Genomic DNA, 22,304 nt, shown 5'->3' with positions numbered 1-22,304 from the left:
ATCCTCATTGAACATAAACTATCTTTGCAAGAGCTCTTGGAGAAGACAATGTGCATCCTTTAAGTTTATCAAAAAAGATTTCAAACATTTACTCTGGCCTTTTTCACACCTATTACCTCAACCAAAAAGGTCAATTGAAATCCATGTGGATTGTTTGATTTTGTTTCACTTTCGGTTGCTTATAACTATCAAACATCATCAGATAAGGTAATGGCAACTCTCTGTGCAATAAATGAATCTCTTGCTTGCAATCAAATAACACACAACAACAATGCAAAACCCGCATTTGCTTCCATCCCACACAGCTGCAAAGCAGGCAGAGTCGCAGGCAGTGATGGTCTGAAGAGAAGCACTCAGTCATTCAGCCCTTGGTGGCTGATAAGTTGAGACATTACACCAGGCAAGTAGTTTTAAAAAAAAAAAAAAAAAAAAAAAAAAAAAAAAAAATGAATGGGCTAAAGTGAATCATGGATGAAGCCAGAAGGCAAAAATGTATCCTGAGAATAATTTAACAAAGTTCCAAGTTTTAGTTGGAAGTTTCTTCCAGACTGGTCCTTGTTTAATCCCTTAAGAACAGGGTATGAGGGCATTGAGGAGGGGAATTACATGACCTGTCCATTCCGGGCAGAGACTGTTTCACTGTGATGAAATGTATACAAAATCTCCTTCTAAAAGCTGCCTTTTGTCACTCGTGTTGTAAATGTGAACACCAGTTTGAAATGTTCTTTCATTACAACAGCAATACTCTTTTAGAAGTGGCTTGGAGGCTGGGGGGGGGGAGGTATTAAATATATATATATATATATATATATATATATATATATATATATATAGTCTTGGTTGTCACTTCCAAGTATTCTCACTCTCCATCTCTATTCTGCAGGAATTTGTGGCATCTCAGAAATGCCACTTGCTGTTAAAATCAAGTTACTAGCCAAGTGTGAGGCAGGGTTATGCTTCTTTGACTTAACCTGTCGAAGACGGCGGTGGGCAGGCATTGGCTTGCTTGATCAATGGAGCAGATTTTAAAGCAACAGAATACAATAGCACCAAAATCATTGTGATGGTACACTGGATTGTAATAAGGAGAAATGTGTCCGTGGCATTACCACGGTCACCCTAAATCGCGTATTTTAGCGGTCTAGAATTCTATATCGGTGGACTAACCAGGACACTTTTCATGTTAGCGCTAATGCTAGTGGTCAGCATTATGTACAGTTTTGTACAAATTTTGCCACACCATGAATGAAAGGACAATGTATTATTTGAGATACAATTTTGTTAGCTCTGTTTCCTTTGCTTGAAGTTGATTAGCGGTTACATAATATAAATTCAACAAATGATTATCCCTGCGAATAGAACACTAATATGTAGTATTACGGGAGTTGTCTTTGAAACAATAGGCCATAAAATCATCCTTTTTTTTTTTTACTATTTGGTAGCCAGTGTCGGATGATTTAGCTCGTTGATGCGTTTATAGCTTACAAGCATCAGCACCCACCAGTATGTAAGACGGCTGCTTGTCAGCTGACTTGTCTCATTCATCGACATTTGCCCTCTCGCCTTTCCCTGCCGTTCCCTCCCCTGGAGAACACGGGCCAAAATCTCATGGAGAGCTATCAAACTCACTATTTCTGTCCATGTCGATAAGAGGCCTCGCTGGCGGTGTCTACTGCATTTTTCACTGACCCGATTTCAAAGTCTTCGCAGTTGGCTGCAGTCGCACTATCCAGTCACAGTTAACCCCACTGCGGCAAAAAAAAAAAAAAAAAAAAAAAAGGGCCAAAGCACTATCGACATTTAAAACAGAATAATGCATACATAATGCCTGGACGCTGGTGGGGTGTTGCACTGGCAAACCACTGAGCTGTCGGCGGGATGAGATGGAGCAGTTCTCAAATGCACTCACTTGAAATAGAACTCACGGAGGACCTGAGGGTGAATGTAACTCTTCTCTGTGCTCACTTTGTGGACGCTATGTGGAGATCTATGCTACTGTCAAACAAACAAAAGCAAACGTTCCCTGCTCTGTTCTCCCAATGATGTGAGGATATTTCTGCCAAGTTTGCTTCCACCTGTTTCAAAGATACATTTCAGGCTTTGTGGAGCTGCTGCAGTCACGCTGAAGATATTTCTTAAAGTGGAATGACACTCTGTAGAGCGCCGACCTCTGCCAAGTTCCGAAAAAATCCTTGATTATGTCTGAAACGTTGTTTGATTAAAACATCCTGATGTGCCTGGCAAAATCACTGTCCCACTCCGGTCAGTAGGTGACAGTAATGCAATCTGTATTACAGCTAATGTCCTGTCTTTTGTTGTCTTTTCTTCCTATATTATTTAGATATCGTTTCACTGTCTCTCCCCTTTGTTTTTTTTCTGTCACTCCCCTTTAAACTTTGTCCTGTCCGGCTGAAATCTTCAATAAAAATCCATCAGAATACAAAGAACCACAGTGGCATCTTGAAAACTCCACCGCGGCACAGTAAAACTATTCCGGCATAAAAGGGAAACAGATCCTGCTTTTAGTTTGACCTAACAGCCGAACAGGACAAAAGAAAAGTGTGCAATGTTTTTGTCCTCTGGTGGCCCCAACGCAAGCAGAATGAAGTCCAGATTATCCGCAACCCTAATGAGGAAAAGCGCTAAAGAAAATGGATTGATCAAATTTAATGCCAGGTATTTGTGATATAAAATAATGAGACCAAGGTAAATTATTCAAGACGAAGCTAAATCGTTCCAAACCTTTTTCCACCATTAATGTGACTTACAACCTGTGCAACTCAGTAAAACCTCTTAAAAATCCTTTTGTTCTGGTTGGCCTTTCATGACATTTTAATGATTTATTTTTTTGCTTTCTAGCAGAATCCTGAGGGTCTTATGCGAACACTGACTGCTATTTCGAACTGTTCATAATTCCCCTCCAGTTTGTCTAAAGCCCCAGTTCCAGCTGAACGACAACAGCCCCAAGCATGTTGCCACGACTATGCTACACTGAAGGTTTGATGTTCTTTTGTTGATGAGTCTAATGTTTGTTTAACCTTGGTTTACCTTCGACCAACATTCTTACATTTTTCTGTAAGCGACCTTTCAATGGAACATTTTTGTAAACACTAACAGCAATCAAAACCTACCTTCCTTCCTACCTTGAGCAATCAGTGATTGGGAAAAAAAAACATTCCACTACAATCAAAGAACAATATGAAGCCTACTCTTTCTCAGCGTTTGCATGAGCTGTCACATGCTGGCTTTTGGCCTCTTAATTATGCAAATGTCAAGACATAAGTGGCACCACTGTTGAATGATGCAGTAGTGACTGACGTGGGGGTGATGGGGAGCAAAACCAATTTCATTTTGCACATTTGTTATTCTCCGTTTGACATCCGTGTACCGATGTGGCGTCACCACCGCATAGCCGCAACATCTCAATTACAACCTTATCAAAGTTAGCAACAAAAAAAAACGTTCATTTTCTTGTGTGCATTGCCCGTTCGATGATAGAGGCCTCGTTTTTGTCAGGGTTATGAGGAAGCAGGACTCTATCCCAGCTGACATCGGACGAGAGGAGGAGTACACCTTGGATCGATCGCCAGTCAATCGGATGGCCCAAAGAGATAAACAAATGTTCACGTTCACATTAACAGTCACTAAAACAAACTCTGCCCCATATAATTAAACTCCATTTGGAACGAAGCACACTCCTGCAAATTGTATTGTAGAGAAACTCCAGTACTTGTTGATTGTTTCGGATATCGCTTGATATTTATTGTGCCAAGCTGTTCTAATTTTGAGAGCGACGGAAACAGCCGGGTGTGCATAAAGCAGTGACCGTGTTGCTGGCTGACGTCAGCTCACTAAAGAATGCTACATATGTGGTGCCAGGCAAAGCAGGGGCGAGAAACCAAGCAGGTTTAGCAAGGTCCCGCTGGAAGGCATATTCACATTACTGAGCTGGTTTTGTGCTTGTTACATAATATCGAGCTGTGAAACTGGTGACACTGCTCCTGTACCAGGTGCAATACGTGCAGCTTAATGCAATCCAGCACTGAACTATCAAACCGGTGCACAGATCAATCTCAGACAGGCTTAAAGTAATAAATCTTCCTTTCACTACATCATGTTTGATACTATTTCTTTGACGGATGACGATAGCACAAGTGAATTAAAATGTCAACAGTGAGCCGTGACAATATTAGAACATTATAGATACTGATCAACACCACCAATCACTGAGTCAGCCCTAGCGGGGTTTCAGATAAATCATTACATCCATCCCCATCCATCTTTTCGCTAAACGGCTCATCACATTCAGGCTCGGGGAGGTGGGGCTGGAACCTATGAATGCATGCTTTGGCAGAAAGGTCGCATACTCCCTGCCCAGACTGCTCACCCATCGATAAAACGCAGATCAACACTTTCGTACCCATTCTTGCACACCAGCACAATTTAATGCCTTTTAATCAACTGGGGAAATTTAAACGCAATCATTTCCTCACATCCCTAAAGAAATACTTGAAGAACAAAATTGACTGAATGTGTTCCAATCCAAGTGAAACCATTTGCATTTTACAGAGGAAGGTGTCACTGACTTCTAAGTTTTTTTTTGCAAAAAAATAAATAAATAAATAAATAAAACCCTTTACTGCATTAGGATACCAAACTAAATGACGAGGAAATTATACTTTCTAAACCCCAAAACTACCAGAGTAGAACACAAGCCCTCATTTTTCATTTTTATACCTATATTTATAAGTCCAGCGAGGGGTGCACATAAGTGGTGCACAGGTGCACGTGTGGTGAAAATGAAAAATGCCAGATCAAACGAAGAATGACGCGGTTGCGCAACTGAAATAATAATTCAATTTGGGGACACGTTTAAAAAAGATAAAAAAGTAAGTGAGGAAGCGATTTCACATTTTTATTGACGGTCGATTCCATGCTCGTCAGCCTTGGGCACTATTTTTGATTGACTACATGCCGTTTCACGTCACAGTTCAGGGATTCATGACTCGAGAGTAGTCAGGTTTGCACACACACAGGAAGAGTTTTGGTTGTAAACATTGAACACGTTTAATATTTAAGATGTGTCTTGCTGTCACCTGGTTATTACCCAAGTTTTTCTTTGTTTCCCAGTCTTCAGCGCGGCGTGCACACCACAGAGGCGCCAGATCGTTCCTCTAGTTTATTTGTTTGGAGTTGTTTGGCGTCTGCATCCTGTCTCGCTCCAGAATCTATTTTTTTTCCGTAGGATTTGCACTTTGTTTTAGTACCTGTTCCATTTGGTTTGACATTTTCCTGGTGACTCTCCTTGCTCCCTCGTCCCATCACCGTAAGCCATGTTTTTCTAGTCTTTGCTTTTTGCCTTGCACCATAGTTTTCAGATTGTTTTTGTTTTTCTACCCGTTTGGTAGCACTTTTTGTTCCCCAGTTTTTCCACCTTTTTGTATTTGACAGTTTTGTTACTTAATTTTTGAAAGAAAGACTGTTGAACAAGCCGTATGGTCTGTTCCCGCTTTGGGGGTCCCACCTGTCACAAACCATAACAAGGTCAGGCTTTGAAGATCAGCCAAGGTGATGCAAGACTTTGTAATCCACAGATAGCAGGTCAGGAAATGCTCAGATTTCACTGTTGTCTTAATCCACGATTCACAGAAAGCAGAATTTCCAGCAGCAACAGGAACCGGCAAACGGCAAAAGGCAGAACTGTTACTGGGTCATGTTGTAGCATCCTACTTGTATCTTCGTCAAACACTCTTTACACTGATTGCATCATCAACAAGGCCTTAACTCGGTTGGTTTCACTGACTCTGGCTAGTAGAACGTGATTGGCCGACAGATTGGCTGTCTAGTAGACTGCGATTAGCTGAAATGTGACAGAAGAGGGTTAAAACATAGTTTCAAATGTACATTTTATGTAGATGGACTTGCAGTATTGTATTATACATTTTAAAAAAGCCCAGCGGTCAGCACCCTAACTCCTCTCTCTCTCTCTCTCTCTCTCTCTCTCTCTCTGTACCAAACAAAAACATTTTGAGGCAAACGCAGGTGGTATTCATTAGGCAATCACTCAGACCCTGTGAGACACCCACACATACACAGCTCCGTCCACACACAGACACACTCACACCTATTGCCTCTAGCGAAAAGTGGAGAAACACATCCCTGCCTCTACACTATTTATATTTAATCTTCTCACTTCTGTCCCCTGTGCATCACAAAATAATTGTATGTCATTCTGACACCCAAACAAATTAAATAAATCAAATATTGAAATAAATACATTCTGAAATAATGGACTTTAGCTTGTATTGCGCTTTTCTACCTTTGAGGTATTCAAAGCGCTTTAACACTATCTCCTCATTCACCTACTAATAATGCCAACCCTAACAGAAATAATTAAATAAATACTGAAATAGTTCAATACTTAATGACAATTTGTGTATTTATTTAATTTGGGCACTCTTGGTCCCCCATAAAGGCAAGCAATGTGATAATAATAAAAAAAAGAAACCTATCACAAAAGTGGGCATGAAGACATACAGTAAATGACAAATTAATAAAAACATACCGACCTATGACAATATCCAAAAGATAGCACTCAGTAGAGAGCAAACCGCTGCCAAGGCTAAACAATCACAATTTGGATCAGTGTCTTTTTATGTCAACTCAGAGAGATACACATTTATCTCGATCTGCACTAAAATGTAATGGATTGTTTCTCGGCTCATTAGATTTGAAAACATAAACAGGACATTTACTCAAATGCCCAGTCCTAGTGTTCAGTGTATAAAGGTTACGGGCAGATCACTAATGTTTACCCATAGCACTGAGCCAGCATGAGGGTCCAAAGCTGGAGTCCCGACATTTGTCAGATTATCAGCAGAATACGGACAATGACACTATTGTATGATACAATGAAATCTGTTTATAAAGCGGATAAAAATTGGAAAAATATGAAAACAAATCTGAGATGATCCTGACTATGAAAAGCTTGTCTCTGCCTGGTAAAATCAGCAGAGGAAAGCCGGCTCTATTATAGCGCTGGCAGCCTAATGACAGGCACGGCTTTAAGAAGTCTATTTGGCATGGTGCTGGAGAGGAGGGTCCGTCGGGAAGTCGAATCTCAGATCCAGGAGGAGCAGTGTGGTTTTCGTCCCGGCCGTGGAACAGTGGACCAGCTCTACACCCTCGGCAGGGTCCTCGAGGGTGCATGGGAGTTCGCCCAACCAGTCCACATGTGTTTTGTGGACTTGGAGATGGCGTTCGACCGTGTCCCTCGGGGGGGGTGTCATGTGGTGGGTGCTTTGGGGGTATGGGGTACCGAACCCCCTGATACGGGCTGTTCGGTCCCTGTACGACCAGAGTCAGAGTTTGGTCCGCATATCCGGCAGTAAGTTGGACTCGTTCCCGGTGAGGGTTGGACTCTGCCAAGGCTGCCCTTTGTCACCGATTCTGTTCATAACCTTTATGGACAGAATTTCAAGGCGCAGCCGATGTGTAGAGGGGGTCCGGTTTGGTGGCCTCAGTATTGCATCTCTGCTTTTTGCAGATGATGTGGTTCTGTTGGCTTCATCAAGCCGTGATCTCCAACACTCACTGGAGTAGTTCACAGCTGAGTGTGAAGCGGCTGGGATGAGAATCAGCACCTCCAAATCTGAGACCATGGTCCTCAGTCGAAAAAGGGTGGCGTGCACTCTCCACGTCGGGGATGAGATCCTGTCCCAAGTGGAGGAGTTCGAGTATCTTGGGGTCTTCTTCACGAGTGAGGGAAGAATGGAACGTGAGATCGACAGGCGGATCGGTGCGGCGTCTGCAGTGATGCGGACTTTGTATCGGTCCGTTGTGGTAAAGAAGGAGCTAAGCCGATAGGCGAAGGTCTCGATTTACTGGTCGATCTACGTTCCTACCCTCGCCTATGGTCACGAGCTGTGGGTCATGACCGAAAGAACAAGATACTGGATACAAGCGGCCGAAATGAGTTTCATCTGCAGAGTGTCCGGGGTCTCCCTTAGAGATAGGGTGAGAAGCTCGGTCATCCGGGAGGGGCTCAGAGTAGAGCCACTGTTCCTCCGCATTGAGAGGAGCCAGATGAGGTGGCTGGGGCATCTGATTCGGATGGCTCACTGTTGAGGTGTTCCGGGCATGTCCCACCTGGAGGAGACCCAGGACACGACCCAGGACACGCTAGCCTGGGAACGCCTCGGCTGGCCTGGGAACGCCTCGGGATCCCCCCAGAAGAGCTGGATGAAGTGGCTGGGGAGAGGGAAGTCTGGGCGTCCCTGCTAAAGCTACTGACCCCGCGACCTGACCTCGGATAAGCGGTAGAAAATGGATGGATGGATGGATGGATGGGAGGAGGGGTGCCATGAATATGAAGAGAATACCCTATTTTCAAGAAAATTCCATGCTTGTCAAGTGTTGCCCTCTCATTTTAGAACCTCTACAGAGAACAGCCTTATAAAACGACATTGACCTGTTCTCCAATCGACAGTGTGGTGCCCTAAAGAGAAATATTATTGTCAGTTGGCTTGTGTCGTGATAAAATCTCTCAAACAAAGTCATGATGTGCCTACCCGAGTCATTTGCTGCATTAAATTGAACTCCTCTCAAAGTTCAAGGTGACGAGATGGAAATTACGCAGACACCTCCAGCATCAAGAGAAACCATTTAAGAAAGTTCTTCATTAAACCTCCTATAAAAGCATTTCCTAATAGACTTAGTAGCCGGAAAAACCAAGTGAAGCCGGTCAAATTGTACTCACCTTGACATTGGCTTTGGTGTTGTTGCTACTGCTGCTGCTACAGTTGTTGTTGTTTGGGTTTTTGGCATCTTCGTGAACTCTGTCCAGAAGCCAGAGGAGGAACTCCAGGGCATCGTGCTGCGAGTTGCCCCGAAACTGAGAGCCATATTTGGCCACAATGCTCTGGAAAACAAGGACATCATAATCAGCCAGTCAATGTTGGTCATTTGTTGTTTCATAACAGAGCAAACAAGCAGAGACCTACAGTCACGTTGGAGTAACTGGTTAAGGACTAGACATTGAAAAGCTACTGTAGGCTTGTAGGACTAATCAAGAGCACATTAACAAAAAACAAATCAACACTGAGACTTTGAGGCGTTGATACCAAGTTAAGCCCAAGACTGAGGCAATGAGACAGAGTCAAGAACTGAGAATAAATGCCAAGTCCCTTTTGCCTCCATGTCAGAATCTGTCAAGACTGGTCTTAAGACCGTCTCCAGACCAAAACTGACATTGAAATGCCACGAGATATGCAAATACTTAGATATGTTCTTTCCTGCACCGCTAGTCACCAAACTCCAATGAAAACTTAACATCCTTGGTGGAGGTAACTTCAGGTAGAATTGATGGCTCAAAAAGAGGAGCGCAGGTGCGTCACGCATCTGACTGTAACGGAATCAGTCTGTCTCATGGGATCTAAATATAAACACTTGGAGGGAGAAACCCCCCACGTGCCAGCTGACAGCCTGCAAATAAGCTTCACAATCAGGAAGAAACCCTGACTGAGTGGATGGAGGGATGTGGGGGAGAAGAGCCACACAGAGATTTTATTTAAAGACCTAGTAAAATGAAGTCAGAGATTTCTTTCTCGGTACATATGCGTTTGAAGATATTGGCTGAAAAGGTGCAAAGACTGAGAACTACAATATGTAGTGCTCAATTGTGGCGATTTAGCATTAAAGTGTTTTTCACCTTTTCAGTTTTCCACCTTTTTTTACTGCTTTTATTGACGCAAAAATAAGCAAGAGGTATGTGGAGGGGGTGATAGTCCATGGTCGAGAGAATCACGATATGACTCTCAACAAAGGTAGGAATAATAATAGATTTTTTTTTTTTTAAACACAGTAATCATACTATTGGCAATAACAACAAAACAAAGAAAAAATAACTACCGGTATACTATACAAATGTTTTGTTTTCCTGATATTTTCGGGGCGTGGCTAAAACGGTGCCTTGTGACGCACTTCAGCTCGGGCATGAGTCCCCTCTCCCCCAATATAGTATAAGAACTTGAACAACTTCATTAGCATCAGTGGTTATTGCAAGTTACTTCATAATTATTTGACTCGTTTCTACCACGACAGCATGCAGTTAGCTAGCTAGTGATGCTTACCCCCCAAAAATGCATCTTTCCTTAAAGCCAACAATTTACAGAATAGCTTGGTGTCGTTATTTATATTCCCAAGTGTTATGTATTTTGTTATTGGGGCTACCAAAAGGCATTGGAACTAGCAGAAAGTATGTGCTCAAATATCTGTCGTGAAGTGTGAGCCACAGGCTGAATAACGTGCGCACCATGCTTGATAAACAGAAGATTTTTTTTTCTGAAGTGTCTGTGTTCTGTGGACCCACGCAACGACACACCACCAAGCAAGGCGGTGACGCCGCGGACGAAACCGCTGCCCGTCCGTCGGCAGAGAGGAGCCCCGGTTAGCTCGCCAGCTAGCGGCTCTCGTCGTGGCTTTAAGGAGATATATTTTTGCGGCTCAAACACGGTTGTGTGTAGGTATAAGAAAAATGCTAGACATTGTGGTATTTGCCAATTGAAAGATGAGAGGGGTGTAGTTTACCCATATTGTGAAGACACGCTAATAGCCTTCGCGAGTGGAGACAACGGCTTGATTTTTCATCATTTTGAAGCTTCATTCATATACTTGACAAATCTGGCAGGGTTGTTAACAACACTTCTCTGTGGTGTGTCAATTTTACAAGGCATTTATTTTCACCTTCACATCTTGTACATTACGATATCTGAGTATCATGGCTCTCTCTTTCGCCAATTTGGACAAATTGAATGCCCTTGTGCATCACTCTCAAACAGACACATATTGAAAACAATTATAAAAATTAAAAAAAATTAAAAAACTGGAGACTTTATAGTGGGATACCAGCATAACCGACGTGAAGTTGGAGGATGCCTGGTGGGATTCCAATGTTGTCGTTTACACCATGAAATTCTCATTACCATCTTGGAAAGATTGAGCAGACTTCACTGAGTAATCAAAATGAAAGAAAAATATGACTTTTGTATTAGGCCTACTAGGTCCAGGAATGAACATGGGTGGCTTGATTTGAAACCGGGTCAGGGTCATGTCTTGTTTGATAGACGGTAACACCGCCCCAGCTTATGATTGTCGACAACATGCCGCCTTGATAATCAGGGGCATGACATGTCAAACAAAAGTGGCGGTATCGAGTGTGCTGCTGTGCTGTGATCCCCTGACAATTCTGTGATACGCCTACCTCCGTCGCTGTCTTAACAGTGGAACATTCCGTCCCTCGATTTCGTCTCCAAGCGATTTACATTGACAGCAATGTGTAACTGCTTTTATCACAACACAACTGTCCAACAGGTACAAAGGGACGATTGCATTACTATTAAAGACTGTTTTGACGTTCAAGCCAGCAGCGACGTGAATCTCGAGCTTTACTTCACAGTTTGTTTGGTTGCCGGTTGGACAAACTAAAGTACAAGACTAAACGGGTGTTCATGTGTTTGAGTGTGCGGTGCTTGAGTTGCATCGCAGCTGCTGCCGGGCTAAGTGAGACCATCTGCTGCGCCTGTGATAGAACACCATGTGAGTTTTATTTGCCGCATTGAAAACGGGCAAAACAGATGGAAGATGGAATGGTCTTTCGTCAAATTAATACAAACCCAAGGGGAACACACTAGACGAGGGCACCGATTGCCAGTGTGTGTGTGTGTGTGTGTGTGTGTAGGGTGGGGGACTTCGGTTTAGTCCCCTCATCATTTTCTTCACTTGTAATTTGGTTCATTTGGAGTTCACACTGCCATCTTTAACATGCATAATGCATACCAATGAAGGCATATTTAAAAGTGGGAAGTGTCGGGTCAGATGTTTTTGGGATCCTTTGGAATGGAAACGCAATAAAATGGGGCTTTGCCTTTTTACACAAAACCCAGCAAAATATTGCCACAACTGTGTGTGCTTTTTACACATCGACTTGGCAACGCACAATCAGATAATCACGCGTGACAACGTCAGCTCTTGCACCTGGTGTGACCAGTCAAATACTTGTGAGACATCAACAAAAACAAAGAGACTACCTTTTTATTGGGTTCGGTGTGAAAGACAAGCTAATAAACGCCGGCTCCATTGTTACATCTCTGATGCAATTTTTCCGGGATCTTGTTGTGAAAAGGGCTTTTGCCTCTGAAGTTGAGATTCTTCCACACAATTATCACTTATGTTGCTTCCATTTCATTATATAATAGCAATTGCCTGATTGATGTGATCTAGCCTTGTTAGGCTCCAAGATAGCTCACGCCCAATCACGCTTTACTTTGAGGACCACCTGTCTTTTCATGAGCCCTCCATTGGTATTCAGCTCACTTCTTCTTGTGTTATCCAGCGCAACGTTCGGGAATAACGGAGAGCATTAAACTGCATCTTAAAATTACATTAAAGCATTAAAATTACATCTTGTGCAGACAACGTAATCTGAAGGAGGTTACCGACTGTAAGGTAGTGGTAGGGGAGAGTGTGGCTAGACAGCATAGGATGGTGGTGTGTAAGATGACTCTGGTGGTGGGGAGGAAGATTAGGAAGACAAAGGCAGAGCAGAGAACCATGTGGTAGAAGCTGAGATAGAACGAGTGTTGTGCAGCTTTTTGGGAAGAGGTGAGACTGGCAAGTGAGTATTTGCGAGCAACAGTATGGTGTCATGTCTAGAAAGAGTACCACAGATGCATTATTTGCCTTGAGGATGTTGATGGAAAAGTAGAGAAGGTCAGAAGGAGCTACATTGTGTCTTTGTAGATCTAGAGAAATCCTATGACAGAGTACCCAGAGAGGAACTGTGCTACTGAATGCGGGAGTCTGGAGTGGCAGAGAAGTATGTTAGAATAATACAGGACATGTACGAGGGCAGCAGAACAGCGGTGAGGTGCGCTGTAAGTGTCACAGACAAATTTAAGGTGGACGTGGGACGGCATCAGGGATCAGCCCTGAGCCCCTTCCTGTTTGCAGTGGTGATGGATAGGCTGACAGATGAGGTTAGACTGGAATCCCCGTGGACCAGGATGTTTGCAGATGAGATTGTGATCTGCAGTGAAAGCAGGGAGAAGGTGGAGGAACAGTTAGAAAGATGGAGGCATGCACTGGAAAGGAGAGGAATGAAGATAAGCTGAAGTAGGAGAATATATGTGCATGAATGAGAGGGGTGGTGGGGGAAGAGTGAGGCTACAGGGAGAAGAGATAGCAAGGGTGGAGGACTTGAAATACTTTGATTCAACAGTCCAGAGCAATGGTGAGTGTGGTCAGGAAGTGAAGAAACGGGTCCAAGCAGGTTGGAACGGGTGGAGGAAGGTGTCAGGTGTGTTATGTGACAGAAGAGTCTCTGCTAGGATGAAGGGCAAAGTTTATAAAACAGTGGTGAGTCCAGCCATGATGGACGGATTAGAGACAACAGGAAGCAGAGCTGGAGGTGGCGGAAATGAAGATGTAGAGGTTCGCTCTCGGAGTGACCGGGTTGGATAAAATTAGAAATGAGCTCATCAGAGGGACGGCCGAGGTTCGATGTTTTGGAGACAAAGTTAGAGAGAGCAGACTTGGATGGTTTAGACACGTCCAGAGGAGAAATAGTGAGTATATTGGTCGAAGGATGATGAGGATGGAGCTGCCAGGCAAGAGCGCTAGAGGAAGACCAAAGAGAAGGTCGATGGATGTCGTGAGGGAAGACATGAGGGAAGTTGGTGTTCGAGAGGAGGATGCAGGAGATAGGCTTACACGGAAAAGGATGACGCGCTGTGGCGACCCCTAAAGGGACGAGCCCAAAGGAAAAAAGAAGAAACTGAACGACAGCATCCCATACGATGAAACGTCTATAATGGGCATTGTCTTCAGAAAGTCGCAGTGTGGCAATTCAAAGCAAGCGTAACCTTTTATGGAAGAATTAAGCATCGTATAACACCGATTGTGTGGATTGAGAAAAAGAAAGAAAAATTAAACCTGCTCAGCTAATTTGAGCTAGATTGTAGTATGATAAGAAAGGTGACTGCTTCAGAGTCCAGGTGCCGCATAGCCACCACTAAGATTAGTGTGTGCAAACATTGTAAACATTCTCAGTCATGAGAGGTTCTTGAAGGAGCGGGAAGGCAGGATGAGACAAACCATCTATCAGTGTTGCCCTCCGTCAGTGTCACACACCTCCAGTGCCCCCCCCCCCCCACCCCTTCCCCATACAAAGGAGACCACTTCAAACACCTCTCGTCATCTCCCTCGCCTGAGCTCCTCGAGCCTCGCGCAGCCGTGGCCCTTCAAGCGTGAAAAAGATGAATCCACGCCTCTCTCGCCTCAGAAACTCTCACAAGAAGTGTCTGTGTTGTTAAAAACGCTTTGGGACCGCCGGTGTTTTCAAGTCCTATTAATAGTGCGCCAACCAATCAAAGGACACGTCATCTCTCCAGATTTAATCGGCATCAAACGTGCAGTGAATTGACAATGTCAAAGTTGAACATTTTGGATCTCTGGGCAGACTGTAACAGTGTGGATGCATGTAATTTGGGAGTATTTCTACCCAGAGGAGCATGATTATGTGAACTAAGGATGGTTCACGATGTCGATTATGTGGAAAATCATCAGATCCACATTGTGATTATGATGCGTAGTAAGTAATGGTTTTTACTAAATGAGACACCAAGCCAGCCGGAGGCCTGGTTCATGTAACTGGCCCAAAGCCTGAACATGATGCGCGAAGAAATCCAAAGTGAAGCATACGAGCAAAATTCTAGACTAGATGTGACGTCTTAGCAATCCTTTAATGACGATTATAACGATGATTTAAAACTACAATGTGACACAAGGCTGAACAGTTAAACAAAATTAAAGGGAAAAAATGCATTTGGATTTGTTGAGGGCCTCAATTATGACTCGGGGGTGGGGGGGATGTATCTGTTTTGACACATCCACACTTTTATCCAGATACTCACCATTATGTAATGGTCCTTCCTTTGGCCTGTGTGCCACTCTACAAAGAAAAAATCGGCTTTGTATTTTTTGCATAGCGCTGCTAACTGTATCCTTCCTACCATTCACTGTTTTTACTATGTCAAAATGGTGGATGTGAAAAAGGCCAACAAAAACAATACAGTGGCATCGCTCAACCTGAGAATGTTGACATTTCGCTCAACAAAAGCTACTATCATCTTATTTTGTTTCAGTTGGCTTGTCTATTTGAATGTGAAGACCTTTAGCTCAGAGCTTCAAGTTAGGCAGCCTTTATGACAGATATTTGTCACTTTTGGTCAAAAGTTGCTGTCTATTATGAATGGATCTCTTCTAGGAGTGGAAAATACGTTTATTTTGTAGCATCAGAAATATTAGCCGACCTGCTCATTAGCCCCAAGACTGCGGTATTGAGGCACACAGGAGCTCGTTACAGAGGCCTTGCTCAACCCTTTTCCCCGCCTTTCTGGTGCGTAAACATTGAGTAACGCAAAGCTGGATTTAGGGAGTTGCAGCCTTGTTTGCACACTGTAATAACATGTTGTTGACAACACAAACCTACCACTTTCTCTCAACCAACTTGGTTACACTGTGCCATCATTACATAGGCTTTTAGGCTAACAAGAAACAAATAGTGCCTGTTTGTGAGCTTTAACGTACGACTGGATATCAAAAGGATCTCATCAAGAGGCTCAGGAATTACCAAGCAATGTTGCCTTCAAATCAAGAGGGGTTCGGGAACAGAACTTTTCCACTTGAGGAATTAGGGCGGAATGTTGCGGTAACAAGCAGCTTTCACGGATGCCTGTCCTTTCTTTACCATGGAGACGGCACAGGGAGGACCGTGGTTTTATTTACAAGCGATGCCCCCCTGCCCCTCCTCTCGCTCTTAGTATACACCACTGGAGACCTCTCAGCATGGGGCCGCCTCTTCTTCCTCCTTCTCCTCGCCCGCCAGGCTGGATGCACTCGAAACAGTAACGCTCCCTCCAGCTTTACTCAACGTGTGAGCAGACACACACAAATCACAGTGTCCGTGAAATGGGGCGAGGCCGGGCGAGAAAGGGGAAATGAAGGACATGTTTTCTTCAGCGATGCAGAGGAGAGGCCCGGCGGGTGCGGCGCCGGTCATCCAGCCAAAATATCCATCTCGGTGCGGGACGAGACGTGACTCATGCACTGCGCGCTGTTAAATTCAAATGAAATCATCTCATTCTCTCCTTCGAATAAGGCGGTAATTTCCATCTGGGAAATCTTCCACATCCTTGGTCGTTCTTTATTGTAGCCTGCGGTAATGAGAGGATATCAAGTGGGTGCCCCCGTTCAGGCATTAAGAGAGGGAGGTAATAGAACTGACTCACAGTAACCACCATTTTGTCACAGTGATTTAAATGAGGTGCACCGAGGTGACGAGGTTAGAAACTACGACACGAGCATGCTCACTGCACTGATGATCAACCTTCTTCAACATAACTGCGGAACCTCCAAAGTCAACACAATCTCGACCTCCGATTTGTTCAGATTTGGAAACAGTTGGGTCAGTTTCTCTATAAAGTGCTTTTTTTTGGGTCATCATGAAGATTTAGCGATGAATGGAACTCAGGTCTTTTTATAAGTGGCCAAATGTTTGCACACATTACAATGGTAAGTCTCTTAAAATGTGTTTCCTTCATTTTATGCCATTACAAAATCTGTAGCTGCATAAAAATAAGGTAACCAATAACCATATCATAATCACTGTTAATAGTGCAAAATGCAAACATCCCTTTTTTAACATTCTTATTAGGCACAGAGTAAATGGAAAAGTTAGACAAAAATAAAATGTAAAAACAATAAGACAACTTAATGCACATGGTGACGCTGGCTTGGTTTGAAGCTGAGCTTTCAGTGTCCCGAAAAAGCCAACGAAAGAGCCAAACGCATGCCCGTAGTTAGTTTGATGTTTTGAACATCTCGCAAGATTGGCTGACAGCAAGCGTGTTTTGTGCAACTTATAAGGCCGACTTTTCAGTTATGTTCGATTGTCGAATTTGTCCGAATAATCTGAACTCTGCGTTGTATTGAGCAGAAGGAGTTGTTGCGATGATTTTAAGTTTGACTTTGGAACACTTCCATTCTTTCTCTCTCATGGAACGCATCGCGTACAATGGACGAATGTCCAGCGTATATCCGACATATTCCTCTTCCCACACCTGAGGTTGCGCGAGTGTGCTGTGGCTCCCAGCAGTTCGTGAGTGAACTGTCATCCAATAAGACCAGAGGGAGGCAACTTTCACGGCCCAAACAAGACCAGCTCTTTGTTGACCGCTTCTTAAATGTCCTCAAGTTTGAAACGGACCCTTTGTGTTGTGCGCTGCGTAGGCAGTCGACTCGTAAGAGTTGATGAGTGCGAGTGTCCTCGCCCTCCACACGACTGCCGAGGAATGCGGCCTAACCACCTCAGCGTGCCGGTTAGTCGCCCAGGTGAGTCAGGCCCGAAAGACACACCGGCTGTGTTAGTCAGTCAAGGCAATGCAAATTAGTTCAGTCATAAAACATCATGTGAACGACAACACCTGACCAAGCCCCGCCGTTGTAACACGACCTCCGTGCTCTACTTCTCAACAAGGAAATAGGACCGAGGATGTTGACAATTACATTCAAAACAAACTTGGCCTCCAAGCAACAGTAGTGGTTTGCACATCTGTCTCACAGTTCTGAGGGCTGGGGTTCGAATCTCAGCACAAGCCCTCCTGTGTGGAATTAGTGTCTCACCAATGTTAGGTCCAGCGAAGATTCTAAATTGTCCATCGGTGTGAATGTCAGCAAGAATAGGTGTGCAGGTATAGATGTGCTGCTGCTGATGATGATGATGACTGATGGATGGATGTTTTCCAAGCACAATGTATCCCTGCAGTGCCTTTAAACACGCTATTGCATCACGCCCAAGTCAATTAGGGCTTTTTGTTGAGGTAAACACTTTTTTGGTCTCGTGGCTAACTGGGGAGTTGGTATGAAATGCATCTACCTTTAAGATTAGAACTGCCTCATTCTATGTACATAGTGGAAGTAATCTGCAGGGAGCCCTGTGCTTTTGGGTCCCTAATGGTCATCTTCCCTCTTTCCTCAAACAGTGACCGACCGTCCCTCTAATAGACGGCGGGCCCCAATTAGCCGCTGGGTGCATCATCCACTCAGACGAACAAACACCTCTCTCGATAGATGACATCGTTTAAGACTATTCCAAGTGTGTTAAGGCCTATCCCGCCCATCTGTAGTTGAGTAAATAAAAACCCTCACTCCCCCACCCACATAATCAAAGACCATTTAATTAAATACCCTGAAGAGGAGCAACGCTCATTGATGCCCTGACTTGACGTTAGCTCGTGACACAGTTGCTTAGCTCCCTTGAGAGGCTCACTGTTTCCATTTGACTGGCTTTTATTTGCACATGTGCATATGAAATGGCCGATTAATCACTTAACAGCAAGTTAATAACACATGATGGAGGGGAGCCTTTTACAACCGCTGGCCCTGCTTCGCTCGTTTTGCCGACTGCCCTGACAACTGACTCCAATTAATATAGACATTTAAGCACTAATAACTTTCACACATATTGCAGTCTGATGGGAAATTTTGCTCCTAATAAGAAACATGCTTCTGGTGGTGTAGTACACTTTTGGAACCGTGGCTATTAGAGCTTGGGAACATGCCTAGACATTTGTGGACAGGGACAACAATACATAACAAATTTAAAGTTTGGCTCAAACTGAGGTCTAATTAGAAATTGACTATGTTGTACCTTAACTTCTGAGGGTATAAAAATGCACTGTATGGCTGTGTTTTGTGAGATGTACCGATTTATAACATTCGTCATTTAAGGCGACGACAAGCTACTAGGGGTGGTTTTACATTATCATTCCATATGCACTGCGTGGGGCAATATGGCGTTTTTGGACCACAATTTCTCAGTCCATCTATTTTCATGCGAAATGATTGCATTCTTCACAAGACCCCTTAAGACATAAAAGTTTCCAATGTCCAACGTATCCACTAGTGACGCTTGAACAGCTTAAGTGTCATTTAAATCAGTGATTCTCAACTGGTGGGTCGGGACCCAAAAGTGGGTCGCGGAGCCATTTTTGGTGAGTCGTGGACAGGCAGTAAAAAAAAATTATTTAAAAAAAATATATATTTCAAATATATATATTCAAACTGTTACAACTGTTGCACTTTTCTTAAAAGAGATCAGTTTCTGAATAATTTGCTGTTAAAGGTTCTTTGAACATGTGAGAGTACGATAACTAAATGCTATTTTCGAACAAATACATTTCTTTATTGTTCCTAACTGCTGTAAAACGAGGTCGCGACTAGGCGACAATAGAACAAGGCGGGTCACAGAGTGACAACAGTTAAGAACCAATGATTAAGTTATTGGTAAATCTTGTCACATTGCAGTGTTTTGGGATCATATTTTTTGGCATCAGTGACGTCGGTACGCCGACGTATTTTCGGAGGGCTTTTTTGTTTAAAAAACGTTTTAAACTCTGAGCTTCGCCCACCCCCCGTCGATGAAACGTAGCGACCGCACTATAGTGTTTAATGATGGACGATAGGTTTTCCAGCGGGGTGCCATGGTGGCCCTGACGCAATATTTTCTGGGTGCAACACTGCTGGGGGGGCGAAGCCCCCTCAATCCATAAAACCTAGTGACGCCCCTGTGTGGCAAACTTAGTTTCAACTATCACTATAAGCAATAATAAACATTTTTAAGGAGGGGGGGGGGCATCAATTACTGGCAATACAGTACAGCAGTCCTGCAGGTATGAAATTTGTTGATTTGAGTTTTCTGGAATGTAGTTGAAGGTAGAGGCGGCTACTTCCTGCTTTGACCACGCCCCTTCCATCCCGACCCACCTGTGGAGTCTCGTGACTACTACTACGCACACTGAAGACAGTGGAGAAATATAAAAGATAATAATAAAAAGCCCCTTTTATGCGACGGCTGGTGTTGTATTCAAAGTTGAAATATGTGAAAAGGATAAAAGAGACACTCACCTTGAAGTCGACGGAGAGCTGCGGCGTGTACTCGAGCGTCCACAGGGCTCGAACCAGCGACGCCAGCTGCTCGGTCACCTCGGCCCTGGCGGCCTCGCCGTTCACCCTGCGGGCCAACACGTCCGGCTTGTAGCGCTCCAGCCCGAGGTACTCGGCCAGCAGGTCGGTGTTGCTGAGGCACTGCACCACGGCGTTCATGAAGCAGGTGTTGCCGTGGTTCTTGAGCCCCAGAGCCCCGGGCGTCTTGTCGCCGTAGCACCACGACAGCCGCTCCTTGACCGAGCCGTGGGAGGACAGCGCGGAGCTCTTCTTCGCGGCGCCGTCCTTGGGAACACCCGCCGGGGCTTCGTCTTGAAAGCCGCCGGCGTCGCTTCGCCCGAACCCGCCGTCGTCGTCCTCCTCCTCCTCTCCGGGCTCCGGCGGCCGCCCCTCGCCGAAGTGCGCCAAAGTGCTCAAAGTTTTCAGAATCCTGCCCATGAAATGAGCGAGAGAACGAAGAGACTTCCTCCGGGTGAACGTGCCTCTCCGGTGCGGCTTCTCTTTCCGCTTGGTCGTTTTGGCTTTCATGGGCTTGAATCGCGGCTTCTCCATGGCTGCTATGCCTGCACCTGACAGGACGAACACTCGCTGTGCTACTGGAGAGGAGGAGGAGGAAGAGGAGGTGCACCTGTCTGCCAGACAGTCTAGTCTTCCTCCTCCAGTCTTTCCGCAAACATCGCCGCCGCTAAAGGGGCACCCAACCGGCACCGGGAAAGCATGTGGTTCGCTCCTCGCTGCTACTACTGCTCCGGTGCTCCCGTCGCTCCTTCCGATGCCCGCCCTCCACAACCCACCCGGCGGTGGAAAAGAAACGCACACGGAGGCCACTTCATTAGGTACACCTGCCAACGACAGCCGGTCGGGAGTTGCCGTGCCTTGAGATACGAGTTCAACTCGTTCCGTGGCCACGCTCGAACTTTTTTTTTTTTTTTTTTTTTTTTTTTTTATAGGAAAAACACCACACTCTAATATTGTACTTTATAATCAAAAAAAAATGTGTTCTCCCCGTGCCTGCTCGGGTTTTCTCCGGGCACTCCGGTTTCCTCCCAGGTCCCAAAAACATGCGTGCCCGGTTGATTTGAAGACTCTAAATTGCCCATAGGTGTGAATGTGAGTGCGAATGGTTGTTTGTTTACATGTACCCAGCGATTGGCTAGCGACCAGTTCAGGGTGTACCCTGCCTATCGCCCGAAGATGGCTGGGGTAGGCTCCAGCACGGCCGTGACCCGCGTGAGGTACAGAAAAAAAAATGGATGGATGAAAAAAAAGCAGAGTAACAAGATACTTAAAAAGAATGTTTGTGCATCAGGATTTAATGCTGTCAATCCAATTTATCGTGCTGTTCCTTCTTGTGTACCCGCCTTGGCCACCGGGAGGCAGTACTGTAAAATACTGTCATGCAGACACAAACGAAGAATAAACTTCTACTAATACTCAATAAATTGCTGTAATTTTAGTCATTTTTCATAGATGATGAAGAGTATATGCCTGTGAGTATAGTTAGATTATCTGTCTACATGTGTTGTTCCACCATTTGTGTAAAACCGCAACTATTAATGCTAACTGTTAGCATGTCAATGGAATTTTCCATTATATTCTAGCATTAATGTAGCTGGCCGGACACAGTTTGGTTATTACATATACAACGCGTAATTCTTTGGTTAACGTTTAGTTTGACCGCCAACTTCAACTTGGAATTGCATTTACTGTCGGGAGGCAGAAATTCTGAGGATTTGGACAATTTTAACAGGGTCTCGAAACAATTAATTGATCATCAAAAATGATTATTGATTAATTTGATAACCGTTGAGTTGTCGAGGAATCGGTGCACTTCTAGATTGAGCACAAACGGTGCAACAACACATGAAGACAGACAGTATAACAGTACCGTCACTCTATCCTCTGTGAAGAACAGCTAATATTCGTGTTGTACCGATGAGCTAAAAGGAATTGAGACGTCGCGATGAATGTCATTACTGTATGTTTGTATGAAGTACAATATTATGGAGGGCAAGTGTGGTCACAGAACGAATTAAACTCGCATCTCAAGACACCACATTAAATTGGTTTATTTGGTCACAAGAACCTGGCATATGAACACGGGTGTGTAGACTTTTGATATCCACCGACTGCCTATGTGGCCATCGCAGACGGTGCTGGCAAAACCCAGATGGCCACTTAGATGCACAAATCTCCAGGCGCACTGTCATTCGCGTGAAACTTTACCTTGTCTCAAACACACT

At 44.4% G+C, this 22,304-nt stretch overlaps 1 protein-coding gene across 2 annotated transcripts in view; it reads right to left on the bottom strand.

Annotated features, from left to right (window-relative positions):
- The window catches only part of usp43a (ubiquitin specific peptidase 43a), a 69,746-nt gene extending 48,926 nt beyond the window's left edge, over positions 1–20,820 (bottom strand). For both annotated transcript variants that reach the window (XM_061679469.1, XM_061679470.1), the window contains exons 1-2: positions 20,023–20,820; positions 8,759–8,920 (exon numbers count right to left, since the gene is read on the bottom strand). In XM_061679469.1, coding sequence (XP_061535453.1) covers positions 8,759–8,920; positions 20,023–20,613 — 753 coding nt within the window. In that variant the 5' untranslated portion in view covers positions 20,614–20,820. The remainder of the gene's footprint in view (positions 1–8,758; positions 8,921–20,022) is intronic.
- Positions 20,821–22,304: the final 1,484 nt, after the last annotated feature.

This window comes from Phycodurus eques, chromosome 6 (genome assembly GCF_024500275.1).
Source record: "Phycodurus eques isolate BA_2022a chromosome 6, UOR_Pequ_1.1, whole genome shotgun sequence".
Lineage (NCBI taxonomy): Eukaryota > Metazoa > Chordata > Actinopteri > Syngnathiformes > Syngnathidae > Phycodurus > Phycodurus eques.
The sequence above is the reverse complement of the archived record's forward strand: the minus strand, read 5'-3'. Positions and strand labels throughout refer to the sequence as shown.